Source organism: Linepithema humile, chromosome 3 (genome assembly GCF_040581485.1).
Source record: "Linepithema humile isolate Giens D197 chromosome 3, Lhum_UNIL_v1.0, whole genome shotgun sequence".
Taxonomy (NCBI): Eukaryota; Metazoa; Arthropoda; class Insecta; order Hymenoptera; family Formicidae; genus Linepithema; species Linepithema humile.
This window is the reverse complement of record NC_090130.1, coordinates 9,316,392-9,341,401: the sequence shown is the minus strand read 5'-3', so window position 1 is coordinate 9,341,401 and position 25,010 is coordinate 9,316,392. Positions and strand designations below refer to the sequence as shown.

General features: G+C 43.3%; 1 protein-coding gene across 4 annotated transcripts; it reads left to right on the top strand.

Annotated features, from left to right (window-relative positions):
- The first annotated feature begins 1,953 nt into the window (after positions 1 to 1,953).
- nab (NGFI-A-binding protein homolog) lies at positions 1,954 to 24,141 on the top strand. Of its 4 annotated transcripts, none has more exons than XM_012370559.2 (11): positions 1,954 to 2,750; positions 17,615 to 17,716; positions 18,049 to 18,186; positions 18,360 to 18,685; positions 19,033 to 19,269; positions 19,586 to 19,836; positions 20,631 to 20,733; positions 21,674 to 21,744; positions 22,788 to 22,899; positions 22,989 to 23,045; positions 23,365 to 24,141. In XM_012370559.2, the coding sequence occupies exons 1-11, from the start codon at positions 2,438 to 2,440 to the stop codon at positions 23,470 to 23,472; spliced, it is 1,818 nt and encodes a 605-aa protein (XP_012225982.2). In that variant the 5' UTR covers positions 1,954 to 2,437; the 3' UTR covers positions 23,473 to 24,141. The 4 variants fall into 4 exon arrangements, with proteins under 4 accessions (XP_012225982.2, XP_067207798.1, XP_067207797.1 ...); XM_067351697.1 differs by having other exon boundaries at positions 18,049 to 18,267; positions 21,677 to 21,744; XM_067351696.1 differs by having other exon boundaries at positions 18,049 to 18,267.
- Positions 24,142 to 25,010: the final 869 nt, after the last annotated feature.

Sequence of the window (25,010 nt, the reverse complement as noted above, 5' to 3'; positions counted from 1 at the left end):
AAGTTTTTCTGCGAGCTGCGCCGCGGAATTGTTTAACTTTGCGCAGCCCCCTTCGCAGTGAGGAAATTTTCATTCGAGCCTCAATCATGTTACAGAAAATTAGTTTTAATTATTATACCAATCCTCCGCCTTACAAACGCAACGCGTTTGCAGACATATCGATGAGATATTTCCGCCTGTGCTCCACAATCATTTTCACGGTTCTCAACCCTTTTGTCATCGCCCCAAAGAGGTTAGCTAGATAAACATTTTCCATCGCGGTTTTCCTCGTCCCCCGTCCTTTAACGAATCCAAATGCCAGAATGTGCGTGTAGAGGGGATAGGGAGGTGGGGGGACGAAGAACTCCGAGTAGGATGAGAATTTTACAGGGTACCGCGATACCGGGGGGTTCGGGTGCCACCCTGCAAAAATGTCGATTCCTCGGCGCTGATAGAGGGGTTGAAAAGGCGCGCATCCACACGCAGGGTTGCACGATGCAGCGGCTAAGAGAGATAGAGAGAGAGGGAAGACGCCATCGGGAGGGAAAGGGGCACGAGGGAAGATGGTTTTTTCGACGCGCCCTTCCCGTCGCCGCAGCTCCCTCTCGCTCCCCTCAGCCGTCCCGGCAAGGGCGGCGTGAGGCAGGGGCGCGTTTTTACGCGGCCACGGCGAGGGCCAGGGAGGAGCTTATGTACACCGCAACGACATCGGTAAGACGAGCGGAAGCGGCGAAGGAGGGGGAGGGGGGGGGGGAAGGGATAGCAAGGGGGACACCATGATTTTCGCGTATCGCTCCTCCGAAGCCCCCCCGAGTCTGCACGGAACGCGATCATACCGGCCGATCCGCGAGGCCACGCCTCTCATCGTTCTCCGATGGCTCATCGCGTACCCCAGCTGAATTTTAACCCTTCGGCGGAGGACACAAGCTGTTTGGGTCCGCGATACCAATTATTCATCGCGGACAAAAGTAGAGATTGCTTTCTGCGTTTTTGGGACACATCGTGCGCGCGAGGCATTATTTCGAAGTGTACTTATGCAATGATAATATGCAGACGCGTGTAGCAAAGTGGCATCATGTTTTTTATTGATGAAAATTTTGTTTCTATGTAAAAATTGAGTGAAAATTTGCTTATCTAAATTTTAATCAAAACTTTCGAGAATTCGCTATGCTCTTCAGAGGAGTGAAAAAATTAAACGATGTAATAATTGATATAAAATTTGTAATTAATTTACACGGTGTTGTGCTGAAAAAGAGCTAAACATCATGGTTGAGAGTTTTCTATCGTTATTCTATTAGCGTTTTAAAATTATAAGTAATAATAGATAAACAAAAGCAACACGTTCTGCTGCTTCGAGTATTGACGCAATTACTCTTGTTTACGATGCTTCGTCTATGATGTACGCGGTGTTCTAGTTTCAGAATTCTTTTTTGAATGTATATTCTTTTCAGATTTTTACAAATTATACGTAAAACACTAAATTTCACTTTCAATTTTTCGTATAAACTATTACATCTTTATTCATATCTCGATAAAGAGAGAGAAATTGTTAAAATACATTCATTAATTAATTATTTATATAGAAAGTTTAAAGCAGTATTATTGCAAGCTTAAATATAAAAAAGTTGTTACCAATTTTTCAAATTTTCTTCACGCGCAACAAAACAAAGATCACAAAACGCCTTTTCTTTACACACTTTTTTATAACTTGGTGTTTTTATTTAAGATTGACTGCTTTTCGATTGACAACGGATCATTGTATTTTTCAGAGCATATCGCAATTAAGAATTAACGAGGATTAAGCACTTCCGATCGTTCCTCGATCGTTTGAAAGGAAAAATCGTGAAACCGCCGCGCATCGCCGATACTTTCGGAGGAAGAACTCGGTGCCGCGCAGCGGCGCTGCTGTTGGTGGGGCGATGCGAAAGATACGGCGTGTGCTCGCCGCGAAGCGCGCAATGTGCACCGCGCTAGCGTTCGAAACGCGTCGGTGTCGCTCGCTCTCTTCCTTCTTTCTCATTTGTACGGTGATAATCCCCCTTTTTTTTCCACACGCCCTCTCAAATCGCGCTCTCGTTTCGCGAGTGCGCTCGCGAAACAACGCCGAACGTCTCTAGCCGCGCGAAAAAAATCGCGCGACTCGCATTCAAAATTTCGTTCCCCTTTGTTTTTTCGAATCGCTTTCGAATTGTCGCACTCTCTCACAGAGGGTGTCACGTCTGTCGCGGGATCACGATTCTCGCGATCGACGCGGCGCGACAAACATCCGCTCGTTCGTTCGTCGATTCAATTTGTGTTTCCGCTTTCCCTCGCGCGTACGCGTTTGACAGCACGGCAATCGCGCGAATGCGTCTCGTTGGATGCTGCCGGCACCGCGCGTGGTCGACCTGGAAGCCCGTGCTCGCCACAGTACTGTGAGCGAGCACCGTCGCCGCTCCAGGTAGCATCGGTGGCCGCGATGGACGCGCGCGTGGTCGTCGGTACGTCGACTGCGGAAGAGACGTCGGTGGCGACGGCGACGCGAAGCGTCGCGACACCCTCGCCAGTGTCCTCGGCGCCGAATACCGCTGTGACCGCCACCGGCAACGGAAGTGGCGGCAGCGGCGGCGGCGGCGGCGGCGGAGTCGTCATCACGACACTCGCGTCCGCATCTTGCACCTCGCAGAATCCTGTTGTTGTCGTAGCGAGCCCCTCCAGCAATCATCAGCAACCAGCCGGTGTGCCGGTCGCCGCCGTGCCTAGAATATTCAGTAGGAACGTTAACGGAACCTGTAAGTTAAAAATAATCTTGCATATTTAACTCGAACGAATCGAAAGAGAGTGAAAAAATGTGAGAAAATTTCTTAATGAGATTGATACATGTGTGATTTAATGCAACACCAATATAACTTTTTAATTGAAACAAAATTCGCTGCATAACAAGCTCTAAAAATGCGATCCTGAGAGAGAATTAATTTTATGGCTGGAAATCATTTCAGAGCTGATTTCCTTGAAAAAGTCTAATTTTCCTATTGCAGCATATTTTATTATTTTAATACAATTAATAAAATAACTCTGGTTGTTTTTGCATTAAAAGTCACACGCATATTTTGATATATTTTAATATACAATTAGTTTGCTCGATAATTTATACAATTCGAGATATTGTAATTAAACGATAAAATGTATTTATAGTCACACTCTTTTATTTTAATCACACTTTTATTGTAAATGCGAAAAAAGATACAACAAAAACATATATATTTTTTTAAAAATTTTTTGACATTTCGCTATACAAGAAAATTTGACGAGCTATCTCGAGTTGTCTCAAGATAATATATTTTATATTAATAGCGACAAATAATAGTAACATAAAAAAAACGATTTAAACATAAGAGTTTTATACACAAAATTTTCAATTCTTAAAACAAAATTTAAATATAAAAACACTTTATCAATCACATTACATCGCTCTGTTTAAACACAAATTGTACAGACAGTTGTTTATTCAAAAATTTATCTTCTATAAATTATTCAAAATTACATTTCAGTATCTCGCATATCTATCTTATCTTTCATTCATGTCTTCTTTATTAGTAAGCGTATTATTCCGTTATCACATTAATTTTAATTCGAATAATACCGTTAATTTTTCATCTAATGGACTCACCGTCGAAATCGTCGTGAGAATAAAATTCCTTCATTAAGAACCTCGATAAATTCACGCGGTCAATAAGTGTCTAACTCATCATGTGTAAGCTAATGCGCGGTAAAAAGTATGCTATCATTCATTTTTTGCGCACTCAATAGAGTAATACTTTAAGGTGTCTCCTACGTTCAATAGTTTGCTCGATAATGTAGAAGAGCCAATTATTTTAACGTGCTTAAAAATCAGCACATCTATTGACAAATATCTATTTTGCGGCGCGTTGTTTTATATATAAGTACCTTTTTTTTACAAGCATTCGCATTGCGAACGGCAAATATGGAACACGTATAACGCATAACGTTTGCATGGATTTACGCTCGATTTAGGCGGCGTTCGATCGATTTCACGCAAACTGATAGGTATGAAATTGCTCGTTAATATCTAATTACGCATCAGCCTACTGCGCATATGTGTGTCGCGAATATAAACATTATTCTCGACAACTGTTTCTTATTCATAATTAAATGATACAGACATAATTTTATTTTAATCTATAACAAATTTGGCTTATACGTGAAAAAGACGAAATTTTGCTAACATTTCAATATGCGCGTGTATTTTTTCATCTATTGCGTCAGTATAATCAATTTTTGTTTACTGACAAGTCGTTTAATCACACTTGGCAAATATTTTTAGCCTTGCGTGACTATTTTTTATTGTTTTCTCACGATTGTTGAACATTTCATAACTCTAATCATTATAATTTTATTATATTGTGGCCTATAATCATTTTACTCTGATTACATCGTCCCAAACCTACTTTATTTTCTTTCTTTACTCTTTCAATTTATTATTTTATTTTGTCGCGAGAAAGTCCTTCTTGGAATACAAGACGCTCGTTGAATTTTTTAAATTTTCAATAACTTTCTGCAGCGCAACGTTATAATTTCGTACATCCAAAGTTGCTTTTAGAAAAAAAAAAAATGAGGATAATTTAGTACTTTCATGCGGATGGACTCGGCGCAAGAAGCGTTTGCTGTTCCATTTATTGAGGAAAGCGAGGGTCACTCGGATTTTGATATAAGGGATTTCGCTATGAGGCCAGTTTATTTCCTCATTTCTTGTAGATCAGACCATTCTATTGCACTCATATATCCGCTCGTTTCTAAACTACGCGCGCGAGTCGCATTTTCGATCACAAACGCTGCGCTCTCTCTCTCTCTCTCTCTCTCTCTCTCTCTCTCTCTCTCTCTCTCTCTCTCCGCCGCGGTCTCGGCGAGTTTACGCAAGAAACGTAATCGCCAGCAGTTACCTCCCGGCGGAGCGAAGAAGTTTCGACCGAGGAGCTACCATGGACCATCGCGCTTTTGTGTGTGTGCGTGTGTCTTTTTCCCTCTCTTTCTCTCTCCCTCATCGAGAAACTGGATGAATCATGCCAGTGACAAAAAGCTCGCAGCTCGCGCCAGAAAAACAAGATTTTTCTTCTTCCATCTCGGCGAAACTGCGGCCGAGCTCGTCTTCGTCTACTTCGCCCGGCATCGTTTTACCGCCCCGCAACTCGGTGCATCGTCGATAAAAAGCCCTCGACCGAGTTCGATATGTCGCTTGTTTCGAAAATTTTCCGCGGAACCGTGGGCTTCTTACGTCGACTATTTTGTCCCCCTTCGTTAATTTTCTCGATTTTCGTTCGCGAGGAATGCCTGTCTTCGGGAATCGACGTGATTTCGCGGAAAACTTTTAATAAGATGCAATCGCTGCCGCTTTACGTTGTAACGCGAGGCGGTATAATCATACCGAATCGGCATAAATTATACCGATGGCGGTATAATTTCGCAGAAGCTATGATTAGAAGTAGCATATCGCGACACGATACCCGACGCGACGCCCCTGACGCGTTTTTGCGGGAAATGTTTACCGTTTCTACTATAGCACCATTAACGGTGACAAAGCGGCGGCAAGCGAAGCAAATAATTAGTAAACAGCAAAAACGTACTCATTAAAAAGATAATATTTTTATCTCGCGAGATATAATGTGTATTTCACTGGGAGTGGCACAGTGTACAACATTTTATCTGCGCGACATATTTTTTCCACCTCCCTGATACATTATTGATGTGATTTGTGAAAGATTTTGCATCCGGCACAGTTTTGACATCGATACTTCACTCACGCTAATGGCATTTCCATATTTTCGCTACATCGATAAGATTGATCGCGCTTGATGAACACTTCGCTCCGCCGTGCGGTTTTGGCATTTTGATTTTTAACGCGCCAACGCACGATGGAGACTTTTGGCATCTTGCTTCGCATTTGCGGTTCAAGCGTTACTGACACTTCGACGGCTTTCGACGAGTATCGCGAGTGTCGTTCTTGCCGCGCGCGCGCGCGCGCGTATCCGGGCTTCGTCCGCGTTTCGCGATGCGGCGTGACTCACGGAACCGGCAAGAAGCGGCGTGTCTCGCGCAAAACCGCGCCCGCTTCTTTCGCCGGCGTGACCGGCGTGCAACTATTGCACGTTGCGTTTTTGCCGATTTTCTTCTTGCCGAGCCGGCGGCCGATCCGGGATGCGCGGCGCGGACCGGTATAAGCGCGTTGACCACCGCCAACTATGACGACGGCGACGATGTGCGCGGCAAAAAGCGCGCGGTTTTGCCCGCTCGATGTTTCTGCGAAAGGCGAAATTGCAACAGAAAGAGGCGCTCGTTACGAGAAGATCTCTTTCGCTCTGTCTCTTTCTCTCTTTTTCCTGCGCGTCTCTCTCTCTCTCTCTCTCTCTCTCTCTCTTTGAGCGAGATCATTATAAATCACTTTAATTTCATTATTCGGCACAAAGAGACACTTTGAAGGTATCAATGACGGCGGCTGAGGCGAGCCATCGTAATCGTACGCGCGTTATTACTGCACGGCGGTCTGATAGGTGACATTATACAACATTTTACAGGGGATATAAAAAGGGGCTCTATCAATGCCGGCGCTGGCGCTGATGCACGGCGAAAAAGCCCTCGCTTTTTTGCGGCAAGTTTGCCGTGTGCTCGCGCCCTCGCTTAAGAAAACTTGGCGAGCGTAGCTTTTTTGCATCGGACACCAGAGAGAGAGAGAGAGAGAGGGGGGGGGAAGGGAGAGGGAGAGGGGGAGAGAGCTGGCGACTCTCGCGTGTTCGCTTGTATTCTTTCGCATCGTCGTTATTACACATTACAACGTCGGAAAAATTTGCACCGTCGATGCATGCGGATTCTTATGCAAAAAAAAGGGCGGAAAAAACGCAGTTAAAAGGGGTGTAGTTAATCGCGTCAGAGACTTGTATGCAGATGTTTAATTACATTGTGCCCGGTCTTCGATACCGATCGTATCTTTTTGCGAGATGCGCACGTTACTCCTGCCGCTGCTGTTTGAAATAATATCTGCAAGAAGTTAACATTTATTTAATCAGTTAATTCGCAGCTCGGCGTGGACTCTGAAGCTGTACATTGTTACTCGAAAATTTGTAGTTTAATTAATTTTTACACAAAGTAATGTATAATTGTTGAAAATGCCGCATAAGCAGCGAAGAAGAAAAGTACGGTGTAGGTGTTTCTTCTTTTTTTTTTTGCATAATAAAGTGCACATAAAGATACATTAAATAATCGAATCCGCGCTAATCGTTCCAATTTTTTCCCAGATATTAGACTTTAGTGACGTATAAAATCGCGTGATTCGTTTTGAAAACGTTAATGGCATTACTTTAGCTTAATGCATCGTATTTTACATTGCGAATGGTTCGAAAGTTTCGCTGACCGTGCGCGACGCAGTCGGCGGAGCTGCATCCGGACATTATTACGCTCATTACGGTCGTTCACTCGGCGGTCATTAATATTTTCACGTTATCGTTTGCCGCTTTACAGCCATTTTTGTCCACGGGAATAACTGTCTCGCCCTAATAGCGCACCGCATCGTGCACCGGCGATTTTGTAGTCGTTCCCGCGATCACGTTCCTCTTGTTATTTAAACTCTTCTCAACGTTCGTGCATTTCTTTTTCCATCGACTAGTAAAAGAAGAATAGATATTTCGCAATCGAAACTATTAGCTGCAGATATGACCTCGAGGAAGTTTAGAGAAGAAATTTTGATATTTAAAAATGTGAGATAAATAAGAGAAGGAAAAGAAATTGATGTTAAATTTTGTCCACGTCGTTTTTCATCGCTATCGAAAATTTATTCTTTTTGTACTGCAAAGTGTGAAATTTATTTGCTAATGCAAAAAAAACGTAAAGATGTACAAAGTCGTGTTAATAGAAAAATCAGGTGGCCAAACTCGGATCGGATTTGAAAAACCTGTCTCTCCGTCTTGCCAATAATTGCTCTCGGTGAAATTTGTTTCCTACTTCAAGTAATTGTCGCGAGAGACGCGTTATTATTCCAGAATTAACAAGTCGACACGGCGATTAAAATCGACGTGACATAGTAATGGAGCGGATTGCTTTACGCAATCGGCGAGGAAGGGGGACGCAGCTGCTTATCCCGGACTTTCCTTCCGTGATCAAATCGCTTTGGGTTTTGTGTGCGTTCACGCCCGGTGGACGACCGCTGTCTCGCGATTCGGAATCGAAAAGAGACTCCTTTCGGGAGAGCTTAATCTGAATACGATCGCGGCGCCGGGGACGGTCGGGCGGGTGGGTGGCTGCACTCGAATGAGCGCCTAATTCGAGACGAGACGAATGTGAATGGGCTTCGCGGCACAAAGATGAAAAAACGGTACGCCCTCGTTCGTACAATCTTGCGTTGACCGACCGTTGCGAGAGCCGCCAAGTCGCTTCATCCTTTCAGCAGCAGAGTTTTATCCGTCGAATGAACGAATCTGGGTTCCTCGCGAACGTAAAGCATGTTAAGTATTCTTTTTTTTAACGTTTTTATATATTACTTGTAGTCTAAAATTTCGAATAAATTTGTACTGCTTTGTAGATTAAAATTGTGATGAAAAAAGTGAACGATTAAATGACAATGTCGTTTCTATAATTTCTATATTTTCGCGGGAAGACATCGACAGGAGTAACGAAATAACAAAGAGTAATAATAATTGAATCGATTATCTTCAATGTCTCCGCGGTAAATCAGCAATCGTTTGCAATATCTCGAGTATGCAAGCGATATAGCTAACGATCATCCATTATTCCCATCGCTACCTCCGCCGTTTCTTTTACGTTTCTCAAATCCGCGCGGCGGCACATCGCGTTCCCACAGGAGCGCGTTGAAGCGCGCGAATAAATTAAAAGGCTTGTGCGAACCTCTCAGTTCCGCACCCTTGTCGGCGGACAAAGGGCGACGAGCGCCTATCCCTCCCCCCGTTCGTCTGCATTTTTTTGTTCTAAGCAATAATCCGACGGGGCGATGCTCGGCGATGCGCCCGCGCGCGCGCGCGCGCGCGCCTCTCTGTCCATTTTTCGGGTCCATCCGAACTCTTTCGATGACCCGCGGCGCTTTCTCTCTTCCGCCCCGTTCGACACGCATATGCATATCATCGTCCCTTAGCGCGAGATAGCAGAAGTGAAGCGCGCGTGGGTTAAAAAAAAAAGGGAAGAACCGGCTGGATGAAGGGAGAGGAGAAAAAAACGGAGAGACCTCGGGAGGAACTTCAGCGCGCTACCGCTGCCGCCGACTGCCTCCTCTCCGCTCCTTTCCCGGCGAGTTTTTTGCCTCGTCCCGCGTGGAGGACGTTCTTTCGGCTTTTTTGCGCCCGTGGGGGCCCCCGCGACGACGACCACGACGACGACGATGGGGGCAACTTTTTCTCCGGTATTCTCGGGGCCGTTCGATCTGCATGAGTCACACGCGAAGACATTACGCTCCGCTCGTTTGGGATGAAGGACGGTGTCTTTCTAGAGTGGATATCCCACGATCAGTCACCTTCAGCCAGGTGACACGGCCGCGCGCCTTATTCCGATAAGGGACGCGTTTGCATTCATGTAAGATCGCGCTGGGACTTGCAGGCTTGAAAAAATTCTTTTTCAACTCTAAATGTAACTTTTTTCGAAAGTTAAATCTCTTATATTCTTGTTATATTCCATTTGATGGAATGTTTCAATGTTATTAAATGTACGACCCGTACATCGATTTATTTTACTTAATTGTATTGTCCTTTTCTAATTTTCATCGCGCGATGTACTTTGCTGTACATTGTCTTCTAATTTGTATCTTATGATAATCTTTTTTTTGGTTCAAAATCTTTAATACACTTTTAATATTTGTAATTTAATTAGCGATCGATTCGCGCGATTGCTGACGTATTTTGACATGGTTTCAGTAAACGCGCGTGAATGATGAGATCTCTCTCTGTGCCGTCTAGCTGACTACAGGTGTAGATACAGATTAACGTTGACAATGGACACGTCGATTAGTTCCCGCAGGTGATGAGCTCGTCCACTGAAAAAAAGACCCTCCAATTCCGCGGCTAACCCTTTCGCTTCCACGTTCAAAAAAGGGGTCTTCTGTAAAAAAAAGCCATTTATTCAAAAGAGGTCTGTGGGAAACCGGTTTTTTACAGTCTCTCAATAACATTTTCATTTAAATAAAAGCTCATCATCGTCTACAAGAAACTGAAATGCGAAACGATAATGTAAAAAACGACACACTGTCAGTTTGCAGATTAGATTATTGTCAAAAACTAATTTATTTTTCAATATAATAATTGTAAATAATAGAAATTTGCATTTTTTTTACAACTCTATTGAAATAATGAAAACTTAATTTGATTATTATTGCTGCTATTTTGCTGAGAAGAATTCAGTTTATATTGTTATAATACGTTACATAATAATATTTGTAAAAAGCAAGAAAACAGAATGTACGTGTCGACGGGTGTCGCGCTAAATTATTCCAGCTATCTGCATTGTAACGAATCTTGATGCAACCTTTTTAATAATAATTTTTTTTTTCAAATTTATCTCTCTTGTAAGATGAACATATGTGAGGCCAGAATTGAGGTCAGTTGGGTTGGTATTCATGGAATTATCATATTTTCTGCACATCATGTGTTATAATGTAGATTTGGATCTTTTTTTATTTTATCGAAATATTGAATTGAAGAAAAAATTGTAGAAATTTAACGATTTTAAGAAGCTTGGAGTTTAAATCGCGTTAATTCCGAGGTGAACGTCTCGCGTGCGATGGTGTCCTTAAAATGGCGCGGATCGTACCCTCGAAATAACTCGTCCAACAGCTCGACGGCAATCGGAGAACTGCGACATAAGCCCTTACCCCCTCATTGAGGGGTTGGGACACGGACCACACCCTTGGCTCTTATATAAGATCGCTTACCCGGCCAATACCGACGATTTTAAACGAACTCCATTGGAGAACCCTTAGCACTCTCGACAGAGACGGATTTTTCTGCGAAACAAGCTGATGAGTATACGAAATCAATTATATACGAAACATTTTACGAATATCCTCATCCTTTATTTAATTTACTTTTTAATCAAGTTTTCTTTTCGGTGTGCATTTAAAATATTAAAATTTGAGACAAGTCAGAAATCGTTGTCGATCGTCGCTGATCAACGATATTTTTCTATCCGCGAACTGCCGCGTCGACGGATAATTTACCGTTTGTCTCGTGAATAATCCTTCTCATCCTTTGCGTATACCTTGTATCTCCTTTATCATTTTGGCATCTTTGGTTTCTCGCTGATCGAGCGAAAACCCACTTTTTCTTAAACATTTCTTCAAGGGGTGAGTCGATCGTCTTGAGGGGAATTTTGGCGCGACTTGAGGGGAAGCGATGAGCCGAGCCAAGAAAGAAAGATGGAGAGAGAGAGAGAGAGAGAGAGAGAGAGAGAGAGAGAGAGAGAGAGACCAAAACAAAGACACATGGTACGAGAAACACGAGGGACTCGAGAGAAAGGGTTAGAGGGAGAAGGAGAGGGTGGGTACAAGGAACGACAGGCGCGCACGAGCGCGCGGGGTGGTGCAAAGTGGCGCAAGGTATAAAAAGAGGGTCGGGCGTGTAGGGGCTGCTGTAGCAGAAGCGGGGTAAAAGGACGCCGGAGGATAAGGAACGAGGCCGCGCGCGCGGAGCGCGGCCCGAGAAGCAGCGCAGAGAGCAGAAAGGAGTAGGAAGGGGCAGGAGGGGGGCAGGGGGGGGGGGGGGGCGGCGAGGAAACGGGGAGGGAAAGATTCGAACGGCGAGTCAGTCCATCTGCCCGGTGTTTTGTCCGAGAAGAAGGATAGAGGAGGGAGGGCGAGGGGGTAACGCGCGGCGGGCGCGCGGGGCGACAAAAACTCACCTAACCCTTCCTTGATTACAATGCCGGCAAAAAGCGAAATACTAACCGCCGCCGCGCCGCGCCGCGCCACATCGCGCTATACGGAGAGGAAGGGAGAGGAGAAACGGAGCGAGGAAGAAGGAGAGAGAGAGAGAGAGACAGAGAGGACGGAGCGCGCGCTCCTAAGAAACTAGACTCGTTTTTGCGCGACCAGAGGCAGCGGAGGAGAGCGTCCGTTCTCCGTGAAGTATCGGACAAAGAACGTGCACTAGTAACTCCCTCCTCCCCCCCTGCCGTCCCCCCCCTTCTTCTCCTCCTCCTCTTCCTCAACTCGTCTTTTGCTATTCCGACGAACCTTCCTGGTTCCATCGTCCATGTTCCGGGGTGCCCCTAAACCGCCCCCCGTTCGCTCTACGCCTCTTTCTTTGGACCTGACCTTTTCGCCCTCTCTTTTCGCTCCCTCTTTCTCCCCCGCGCGCGCGTTTTTCCTCCCTTCCGCGCCATTATCTTCGTTCTCCTTGTCCAGTCGCTCCCCACATCCAGTTTTTTGGTATTTCGCGAAGCTTCCGAATGAGACAAGTGCACATATTTCCGCAGTCCGCGATGCGCGGAGAGATAGAGATGCGTTGTGAGATAAATTCTTACCCAGCTCGTTATTTGGGAGACGGAGAAATTATATGTTGATATCAATTTCACGTTTTGTCACATCTTCGCGATAAGTTTGACGGAAAAATTTAAGAGAGAGACTTTCGAGTAACTCTCGATGGAAATTTCAATATTCGATCTTTGGAGATGAAAAATCTGTGGAAATAATTTCATTTTTAGGAGAACTAATTCTGCCAATATAAGGATTACAATTATCTTTTCTTGGAAGACTTTCCTTATAAAGGAATATATTTGTCGGAGCTCATTTTGACTCGAAAGGTGGTATTGATTATTTTTGCGCTAAGCCGCAGAAATACGGAAAGCTGAAGAATTGTATGAATATTTCTAATGGCAATTCAATATAATCGCTGTAGAAAAATAACAGCAGCAACAGCTTGAATTATCATTGTGACGTTAAGATTGTTATCGAATGTCGTCGAACATCGTCCGAGTTATCTCGATAAATGCAGGCACGTATTGATTCTACTAATTGGCATGGATCATTAATCCTCGTTCCCTTTGCGCATCAGATATCACGCAAGAAGCGTACAATTGTTTTGCGCTCTTCTTTGATGCTATTTGCCGCAAATATTGCGTCTCCCCGCTGATGGAAGACGTAAGAAAAATAACAAGCACACGCGCGCTTGTAACGAAATCGACACGGTCCATCGACTTTTCTCTCTCTCTCTCTCTCTCTCTTTCTTTCTCTCTCTCTTTCTCAATCGATTTGTCATTTATCGCGACCTTGATTCGCCAATATTCATTATTCGTGCCGCAAGAGTCCGAGTCTCTTGGTAAAATCTCAGCAAGTTTCATTTCCAATGCTGCGAATACGTAAAATTTTACAGTGTGTAATTGTTGTCCGAATCTGTGTACCGAACAATCAGCCCTGAACTCGATTCGTGGCAATTGTCGCTTCGCTGTCACTCGATTCCCGTAGCGCCAATTTGGTTCTCCTTCGCCGCGGGATATCGTCACGGTGATTTTCTTGAAAGAGGAATCATTTTCTCTTTCCGTCGTGAGCGTCGAACTTGAAAAAGGGATAATCTGTTCGAGAGTTCGAAATGCCCTTTTCAGTCGGTTATCTAAATAGGCGGATTAGTACATAAACAAATGTTGGCGAGTTTCCAATTAATTTTAATTAAACGTTCGCCGCGACCAAACATTTGGAGACCGCCGGGCGGCTCGGCTCTGCTTTTATCAATTCAATCGCGAGCGCGCGATTTTGTTCTCCTTCTCTCAAAGCAGACCGCGCGTCCCGATCGCATATAACTTGTACTCCGCATTTGTTAATATTATAATTATACGAGAAATTCAATTAAAGCGCGATTTTTTGCGCGCATTCATCGCATCGCGCGTTACTGCCGGTGGCTATGCGTGCGTAGAGTTTGAGATTCGCCTCTGATTTAACGCGCCGCCGCTGTTTCTTTTTCGGTGATCACGTCTAATCTGGTTCTTCGTGTGCGCGCACGCGTTTCTCCGTTTTTCTGTATCCCCAGACATCAAGCATGTAGTTAATTCTCGGCACAATAATCGTAAAACATATCCGAGGATGGAAAACAATGGTAATCGCGAAGTTGCCGGCGCGACAACACGGCAATTTCGATAAAGCAGAGCTCACGAGAGTCCCGCGTTTCAGAATTCGCGTTTGGTTTCTCTTTTTCTACCGAGATGTGACGAACGAACGTTTAAATATATCTTTTCCGCACCGTGAATATAAACTAACCTAACTTTTTACGAAAGTAATTCGTAAAATTCGATTTATTTTAACAGTAATATAATTTATAGCCAGAAAATTAAGATCGAATTATTTCATAAATTTACATTACCGGACAATTAAAATAGAAAAAGTTGTTTAAAATTGATTACGGAATGTGGTGAAAAGATATACAATGTGCAAACGCTATAGAAGAAACTAATAAAATAACGATAAATTCTGTAAGAAAGTTCATTTCTTTTTAGCTCTTATTAAAGATATACTTTTCCGAAGTAACGCACCAAAATTTCCCCAATTTTGCAGTCAACATAATTGCCATTTTTCAACTTGGAATCAAAACTTAGGAATGCATGATTCCGCGTCCGCTGGTCGAAGAACAACTGCGAGCAGCGTGAATGATGTGAGCGTCGAATAAAACGACTAATGAATAAAGTTTCAAAGTAACAAACCGATTAAAAATTCGTCCAAATGATGCCCATATCCGGACTTCCCCCCCTGCGCGCCCATCCCTTCGCAACCGCTTTTTTCTCTCACATCGAAAAGCGCCGGATTGATCGCGAACCGTCACGTCGGGAGAGCGGCGGCTCGCCGATGACGAACCTGGGTACGTGGCTACCACCGAGCCTCCGCGGAGTTTCACCGCGGTGGGATCAGGTTTTTCTCGCCGTCGCGACGCGCCTTTCTGCCTGCGAACCGCGTTCGCGTTCCCGGCCGGCAAAAACGAGCCACCCCGGTGCCAAAAAAGTCGTTATGTAAATGCGCCGCGCGCGAGAGCCCGGCCCTAGACTCGAGCGCGCACCACCACCGGTCACAGGTATACAGGACGAACTGTGCAACTCGATCGCCCTGCGCGACGGACACCCGGTCCGAAAGACCAATGGTGATCATGAGAACTTGGGGAAAAAGCGGCCGAATAATCTCGGGACTCTTAATTCAATTTTGCGCGCGCGCGTAGTTTTCCCAGCGGGATCCGAATTCGCGCTGCGATCCAGCGGTTTTGCGCAATATTAATCGATATGCCGAATGTTTAATTGCAATTATTTTCAAGAAAAAAAAAAATAATAAAAGTATACGATAAAAATTTGTATAACGATAGAAAAACTTGCACGCGCATCGTCTCTATCTAGTCTTTTTCTTTCCGGTTTCAGAAAATTGACGCCGGTTAATATTCATAAATATTGAAATAAGAATTAATAATAAATAGTTGAAACTTTTTCGCGTAACAATACTTTTATACGATCGACCGATTGGCTCGTAGCAATGTAATTGTCCCCGCATATATTTTTAAACTTATTCCGCGTTCAATTCTCGAATTAGGTCGAGTAAATAAATGCAGGATGAATTATTAATAAATACAGTTAATGCGGCGTGAAGTTGATGATGAGCGGACGATTGCGCGTGGTTTTATTTTTTAACAAAAGCTCGATCGAAGTGTTGTCGGCGCGGACAGGCTCGGCTAGATAATCAACAACGTATATATCACATACGCGCGGTATTAATAAAGTCGTGAAAACGAGAATAAGATGTCAGCGAGGGCGATATAAATAAATAGCGAGCGGCAATAATAATGGCACAGCGGGACGCGGAACGCGGAAATCGACGAATTAAACTTCCGAAAAAAGAGATTTCGACGAATCTAGCCAATTCTTCAAGTTAATTTCAAACGCGCGCGAACCAGTCGGACAGAGTGTGAAAAAATGAATCGAAATTCGATACTCTACAATTATGTCAATTGTACCTTGCACGAGTACCCTTCGAAAGCGCATGTCCCGCTCGCAAAGTGAAGTTGGCAACGCTTTCTCTCCTCGCTCGCTTCTACATTGGCTATCCGCTGCGCTGACCCGCGGCTTCGAGAGACACAATGCTTCCACGTAGATCCTTTTTTCGTGGGTCGCGATTTGTGCTAGAAAAATCTCGCGGAACGAGTCGCCACCCCGCCGCCGCCGCCGCCGCCGCCGCCGCCGCCGCCGTCGTTGTGGGCTTATTCGCGGACCCGAGAGACCGCGCGCACGAGCGTGAGACCGGGACCCGGGCTTGTAATAAGACCCGCCGGCCAGTTTTTTTCAACTTTGCTCTCCCCCTCCCTCGGCCCCCCTCCACCGCCACCGGTCCCTCTTTCTTACCCTGCGCTCTTCGCTCTCCCTTTAACCCTCCTTCTCTCCAATGGCGGCACCGGTATTAATTTATACGCGGTACGTGTGTGCACGCCGCTTTTTCTCGCGATTCCTCGAAATTTGCAAGAAACTAGTCGGACACTCTGGCGTCTCCTCGCTCGGCCGAGCGAACTCGCGCGATCATTGCCGACACGGCGACGGCGGCGATGATGATGGCGAATGCCTAGAACAGCGAGGGTGAGTGTAATGAGGGTGGTTGCGATTACCGATGACGGAAACCTTGTACGTACAGGCATATTTTTGTTTTGTGCGAGTTGCGAGAGAAGTTATGAAAGAAAATGATAAATTCTTTGCGCGTGACGTAAATTGTTGAGACGTTTGTTCAATAAAATATCGACACTATGAAAGATTAAATGTATCAGATACATAGAAAATTTCGATTTTAATTAGTTAAACGATTATATCTGAATGCATTTAATACGCGTGCAATGGCATTTGAGAATATTTCACGATTTTTTGTTTTGTAAATGTGCCGTTGAATTAAAGTGATCTAAGTCGATTTTGAAAAATTGATTTTATCACTTATATCGATCTACAAAGTCGAAATATCTCGAAACAAAAAGTCATCAAACTTTTTCACTTAGTTTTATAATCGACGAATATGAAGCAATCAAACAATTATGCAAACAAGAAAATATACTTTTCAAATATTACAGAGAATTCGATCATTGAATGTGTTAGACGTCTCATTGAACACAGAGTCGATTGATACATTAATGCCTTAGCTATTTTTAAACGTGTCATATCTGAACATTCGCGTGCCGTGATTGCGAATAAAAAAAATTCAGAATCGTTCGAAACTTGGTCGACTGATTGAGAAATTGATTTCAAAATCCAAAGTTAAATACAAAGTGAATATTCTCACCGGAAGTGCGAAGCATTAATGACCTCCGGAGGAATGTGTAAGTCATGCTCGTACGTTCGTGTCGTTTTTCAACGAGATCGACTCGCTGCCTCTCGCTCGCGGTACATCAACCGGTCTTTATATCCGTTGAACTGTCTAATTACCACGTAATTGATTGCCGACCGAGAAGGGGAAGACAGACGAAAGAATGAGGGGGAGTGGAATTGAGGGGGACAATCCACGGCGGCCGATTATTAGCGCTGTCGACGCAAAATGTTACCGATCGGTAGCGAAACCGACGACTACGGTCGCCGCCGCGTATTAATTGTGCCGGAAAGACACATCTCTCTCTCTTAATGAACCTCTTTAACGATCGCGCTGTGCGATTTCCAGTGGTGCAGACGTCCGTGCCGCAAAACGAGGCCGAGCTGCAGCTGTACAGAGTGATGCAGCGCGCCTCGCTGCTGGGATACTACGACACGCTCCTCGAGATGGGTAAGCCGGGCACGACTGAAGAGTGCTTGTTTATGGAATATTTTTAATTTATGCGAAATGCGCATATAATATTAGCTTTTAAAGTCTATTGGAGTGCGAGCGACAATATATACGTATAAACGCTACTGCCGCGCTCTTGATTTGCAATATTTCTTTTCTCTAAGATAAAATTGTACGAAGAGAGATTTGAAACTGTGCATTTAGAGACCTGAAGTTGCACATTTTGTAAAAAAATAAGTTCAGGCTGTGCAATTGTTCGTGCGAACAAATGAAACGTCTCGCAGAGCGTTGTAAAGTTTAGAATCGACGTGATCTCACTGATGATGTTTCAGGAGGCGATGACGTGCAACAGTTGTGCGACGCGGGTGAAGAGGAGTTTCTAGAAATCATGGCCCTGGTCGGCATGGCAAGTAAGCCGCTTCACGTCAGGAGGCTTCAGAAAGCTCTGCAAGAGTGGCTCACTAATCCTTGTAAAGTACCATTGCATAATTTTGATGTTACTACGCAAAATTCAAATGTCACTGCGACGTATACTTTGAAGAGAGTTTGCTGTAAGAATTGGATCAATTTGAAATTACGAACCTATCGTAAATAGCGAATCTCACTCGCTCGCTCTCTGACTGACGCGTGTTGAATTTTGCAGCTCTGTTCCAAACGCCGGTCGTGCCGACGAACGCCGCCACTGCTGCCAAAAGTCCCGCGGCCGCCTTCACGTGTGCGAGCCCGCGGCCGCAGATGCAGAGCCTGCCGACCGGCTTCGCCGCGACTGCTCAGACCTCCCTGACGACGGCGCCCTACGTGTCGACGACGCCTCACGTGCCGTTGACGCCGCTGCCCTGCCGCAGCGCCAGCCCGGTCGTGCCGGTCACCAGCGTCTCGGCGCCAGTGCCGTCCACGACCTTTCGCCAGAGTCCGAGCCCGAACACGTCTCTGCCTTACGCGAGCACTCACAGTCCCAATGTGTTGCAGGTGAATAACGTCAGGGCGGCGAAATCGAAGAGGAAAGAAATCGCTTTCGACTGCTGGCGTGTACGAATTTTGCGAAGAGCTGACAAGCTCCGCGAGTTGAATTTATAACGCAATAGTATTAAAAAAATAATTAGAAAGGAAATTAATTTTTCAAAAAAATCACACCGGCGAAGTCTAAAGATTCATTTTACAGACAGATTTAATAATAATGTGTACTCATCATATTTACGCGACAATTTTTTATCGTTGCCGTTTTTTAATCTTTTTATTATTATTTTTTTTTATTCTTTTTCAATTTTACACGCTTTGTTGCGTGCGCTCATTTTTGTCGTGCATCATGTCAATAGGTGGGAACGTGCGAGTCTTCATGCGGCAGTGGCACAACACCAAGTCCAAGTGGCGGCGGTGGCGGCGGCGGCGGCGGCGGCGGCGGTGCACCTGCGAGCCCGCCGCAGCCGACGCCGACCCTCTTGCAATCGCAGGTGCAGCGGCTCGCCGAGACTGCGGAGAGGCTTGTCGCTACCATAAGGCCCCTCGATCCCAAGCCCCACAACGTGAAGAAAAAACTCTGCAAGAACTTGGAGGTGAATCGTTAATTCCAATCGGCGGCGTGCTTTCAGACGTGCCCGAAATACGAAGTAGATCTCGAAGACCTGCGAGCAACCGCATTTGTTTTTAACGTCGCATATCTATGTGTTGTATCTAGAAAAAAAAAACGATTGTATCGTGCACGACATTTTAATTATGTGCAATATGGAATTGATATTGCGTCACACTGGCCACCAATTAGTTTCTTTATGATCGCTTAATTAAATTGTTATATGCCTACTTTAATGACAAATTTCAAAATGATCGATGAAATATTTTAAAACAGCAGATTTTATTTCGAATGTATTACAGATAGTAATGACCATGTCCGACAGTGATCCGCGCAAAATGGACGAGATCCGGAAGTACGCGGCGATTTACGGCAGGTTCGATTGCAAAAGAAAGCCGGAGAAGCCACTTACGTTGCACGAGGTGTCCGTGAACGAAGCCGCGGCGCAAATTTGCAGATTCGTCCCTGCTCTTCTCACCAGGAGAGACGAGCTGTTCCCTTTAGCCCGTCGTGTTGTTCGAGATTCTGGCTATCATTATTCCAAGAGCCAATAGTAAGTAACGATATAGATAGTAAAGAAGCGATATTTGTGCAACAGAACTTGCAAAAAAAAAGAGAGACGACTCGTGAAAACAAAATATCTCTAAATGTGGAACTTGTAAAATCAATCACGAATGAACGTATGCGCACTGTTCAGGTGAAAGATTTATAATATTAAGCGCCCATCTCACTACTGGTTTCGCTCATATCAAAAAATTGCAATACATAAGAAATGAATGAACCGCAATTATTACGGATGTTTTGTACGTACAATCGTAGCAAAAAGTTGCTGAAATTTGATCTTGACGAATATATGCTCTTCTCGTATAGTTTGAGTAATAAAGATTGCACAGAATCTTATAATTTATTCATAAGTAGAGTGCAGAAATGTACTTTTGAATTTCTGTTGTTTTTTCTGAGAATTTTCGAATTTTCTGAATTATGCTTGACGTGCGGTTAGTTGTGTTTATCCACAATGCCAAAAGTAGGCCCTTATCGATGGAAAGGAGAAATAGTGATCAAAAAAGTGTATAAAAAGAAACTTCTTCAACAAAAAAAAATTGTTTCTATCCATTTTAGCCACTTTAATCAACACGGTTGCACGTTTTCCATAAAGTCACGGGTGAATTCGTTGCAAATTAAAATCCTTATAACTTTTGATTGCTTCAGTGAATCGACTCCGGATTTTGTCATAAGTCTCCCAACATGTAACAAGAACAATCTGTAAAGTTTTTGTTAAATTCCTAATATCTCAAAAATAGGCACTGAACGTCCTTAAGTTAACGTGACTCTGTATTCGTGTTGCAGTTTGTCGATGTCGAGGCCGCGTGAGAACGGGGAGGAGGCCGACGGGGAACGCGCGAAACGCTGGAAACTCGAGCTGGAGGGTGAGGGTGAGGACGTGACGCAGGTTAGATCACCCCGGCCACAGAAGTAGATCGCTCACTATGCACTGACCTGCTGCGCTCGCATGGTCACTAATCACTAACCGTGTCACGTAGAGATCGTCACGCATTAACCATCCGCACTTACTTGTATGCGCGATACAAAACGGACGCAAAAAAAGGTCAAGTATAGTTGCTGCGAATGCACGTGCACGGCTTGCGCTTTGACTTGAATCGGAACCGTCCTTAATTTTGTGAATTGCTTGTCGATTGCAAATTTATTCGCATTTCTGTAGAACGTGATTTGCCGAAAGCAGCTTACTTTTAACGCTTGTAGCACGCAAATTACTAGCGCTAGTAACTCAGTATTACGATAAGTAGCTGGTGTTTTTTTTTTACTAATTTCAGTTTATACGGTGATTTTGGAAATGCTATGGTTTTTAATACGTCTGAATTGATCGTGGTTTCCCTTGCTTGTACATTGCATGCTTTCTCATAAAATCATAATTTGCATGCCGATAAACGATGATTATTAGAATATAAAGTTTAAATGGACATGTCATATTTTTTTTATAGAAAAAAATCGTGTTTTTTGTTACTTGTTTATTCAGTAAATTCAACGAAAAAAACGGTAAATCATAATATGCATGCTGAGATAAACGACGATTATCAGAATACAAAGTTTAAATGAGCATGTAATATTTTTTTTATTTAAAAAAGAAACGGTGTTTTTTATCACTTGTTATTCAGTAGATTCAATGATAGAAACGATCAAAGGTTGATTCATTCGATACAATTTGTTTGAATTCTATGTTTTGCGTCTGATATCTCAAATCATGTTTATCTACTACGCTTACATATTTTTACAACTCCGTATTTGCTCGTTTTACGTTCTTATTACTTTCTTTCTCCATTTCGCGTGTCCAATTTGCGACTTCTACTGTCTGTAGCAGTTCACTGTTTCAGGAGGAGTTGGATCTCCGTTGTTCCGGGACGGATATTAATAATTCTATCACGAGAGGACACAGATCGTCGAGGTGATTAATTTATAGATGAAACATTAACATTTTTCCTAATATTAGGTGTTAAACTTAGTTTCCGTTTCTCACAAATAGATTGTGCTAGCTACAGACGAAATAAGTTTTGATGTTTGAAGTTGCTTGTTTTATGAAGGATAAACATTGGTCAATACAATTTAGTGTGCAAAGATTGATTATTGTGTAAACAGAGAAATTTTTTAATCGATGAAAAATGAATTGTAATAAAGTATTTTTTCGACATGTACTTCTCCGCTATTTTGACATGAAGAAAACTGCAGCTGAAACGCATCGCTTACTGTCCGAGACTTATGGTGAAGAAACTCCATCAAAAACAACGTGTATAGAGTGGTTTCAACGTTTTCAAAGTGGTGATTCTAGCGTGGAAGACAAAAAACGTTCAGGACAGCCGAAAAAGTTTGAGGATGCCGAACTTCAAGCTTTACTAAATGAAAATCCATCTCAAACGCTTTTAGAATTATCGAAAGTGTTAGATGTTACTCAAATGGCTGTTTGCAAATGCTTACATGCCTTTGGAAAAATTCTGAGTGATCCTTTTGCACGACAATGCGCGACCGCATGTTACAAAAATCGTGAAAGACACACTTTTAGAGCTCAAATGGGAAATTCTTCCACACCCAGCGTATTCTCCAGACTTGGCTCCATCGGATTATCACCTTTTCCGATCGATGCAACACGCGCTCGGAGACACACACTTCTCCAGTTATGAAGAAGTTCAGAAATGGGTGGATGAATGGTTTGCTTCGAAAAATAGCGCATTTTATCGTCGCGGAATTAGTCTCCTGCCAGAAAGATGGGCAAAAGTCATAGAAAATAAGGGAAAATATTTTGATTAATGTATTTATTTTACTCTCTTTCTAATAAATGAATTTTGTAAGACGAAAAATGACAAAAACTAAGTTTAACACCTAATATATTAACAAAATTTAATAAGTAAGCACATTTCGTGCCTCTTTTTTAAGGCATTGTCGTCACGTATACAATAAGTGCATATTGATGTTCAGATATTTGCAATGTTTCAGTCCAGTTTGGAGGAAGAAGAGTAATAATGGGATATTCAGCGCCAGCGTAGAGGAAATCAGCGACTCGGATAGCCAGTTCTCGTTCTCCAACGAAGAATCTTCGTCCATGCACGTGAGTGTGATACTGAGAAAGCAATTTATCCATACCGCATTAATTCTTACACACTGAAGACAAGTAAATTATGTCACATTTGCATGTAGGATACGAACGAGGCGGAGGCTGAGAACACCGATAAGGAAGGTGATTTTAATCTAAAGGTGAGCGACGAGCAGAAAATCCGAAGTCCTCGTTATATTCTTATCTCGTCATTATTTCTCGGAAACATTAAAAGAACTATGTAACTGTGTTTATATACTTTGTATAAAAAAAAGAAAAAACCACTAAAGGTGCTAAGCAAGTTTTTTACCTGCTATGCTGCATCTCTCTTGTTTTGCTACTTCTGAATAATACATGATTTTTATCGAAGGAAAAAAAATCATTCGCTATATGCTTGTTTAGAATTATAGAGGAAAAAAAACACAACGACATTGGCGCGACATCTGCTACGGCTGTTAATAGCGAGTGAATTATGTGTAGGTGATAGCATCGCGCGGAGACAACATAATCGCCGTGGCGAATCCTGCGCTAATGGAATGCAGTCATCCCGTGAAAGAGGAGCCCGCGGACGAGAAACCCACACTGTGATATTATTAGTTAGCGTTTACTGCGTTTACTATTGATGTCACGACGACGTGAACGCCATTCTGCCGTTATCATCATCTGCGTGAATATTGTTACATGTTATTGAGCACGATAGTATTCGTGGCAGCGAATTCGCCGGAATAAATAAGACTTATTCGCAGGACTTTTCATCGGTTGGAATACCTTTTTTCCTCGTTGTTCATTTGGACGAGAGAAATGTGTGTTTTTGGAGGCTGCCTGTTATCTAGTTTTAGCGCAATGCAGATACACATGATATTGTATAGCGATCGCAAGTGTTTCTAGAAGACGATAAAAACGATAGAAAGGTGATAAAAGTAAGCTGTTTAAATCAAAAGACCGTTGACTGAAATATTGTAGTATTATAAAATGTATGTATGGTAAGCAAATGTAAATATAAAGGTCTTTTTACGCGCTATTGTGTACAGTTTTATTTGGAAGATTAAATCGTCTCACAAAGTGATTATTCAATTTATCTTGTATACTCATCTGTACATTTATGTATACATCTAGAGATTATTCGTCTTGCGTCTTGCCGGTCAACTTACCGTTATATACGTTTGTCGCTTACGGAGGAGCGCAGTATGTAATCAGCATTTTAAAATTCACATTAATTCTTTTGTTAAATAATAAATACGAGTTCATGATACAAGATTTATGTGTATTGAATACTGCTTTTTATGTAACATTTATTTTTTGCACACCACAGAACCGCTCATCACATCTACGGTTTTTTTTTTGCAGCACCGCGCCATCTAGGATCGCATCATAAATGCACAGGTGCGATAAGGCGTGTATTGACTGTGAAAAATGAACGCTTCTATTCAAAGAATGCCCCAGTGCGTTCATACATTCACAGCCACAGATGTCTATACTAGTACTAGATCGCTAACTTTAGGCTTTGACGTGTGGAAAAACTGAGGCTGGCAGGATTTCCGGTTTCGGCCATGACACCCTACAACAAAATGGCCGTTCAACAACTGCTCAACAACTGCTCGGTATCTTTCAAGAATTTTTACAATGGCCGGTATTCATAGTCCGTTCTTATATTCAAGATCATCTTAAGCACGAACTTATATTCGCTCTCTTCGTCACACATAGGGCGGTATTCATAGTCCGTTCTTATATTCAAGATCGTCTTAAGCACGAACTTATATTCGCTCTCTTCGTCAGACACAATCTATGTGTGACGAAGAGAGCGAATATAAGTCCGTGCTTAAGACAATCTTAAATATAAGAACGGACTATGAATACCGGCCATAGATTGTGTCTGACGAAGAGAGCGAATATAAGTCCGTGTTCAAGACAATTTTGAATATAAGAACGGACTATGGTCGGTATTCATAGGCCGGTATTCATAGTCCGTTCTTATATTTAAGATTGTCTTAAGCACGGACTTATATTTGCTCTCTTCGTCACACATAGATTGTGTCTGACGAAGAGAGCGAATATAAGTTCGTGCTTAAGACGATCTTGAATATAAGAACGGACTATGAATACCGCCCATAGTCCGTTCTTATATT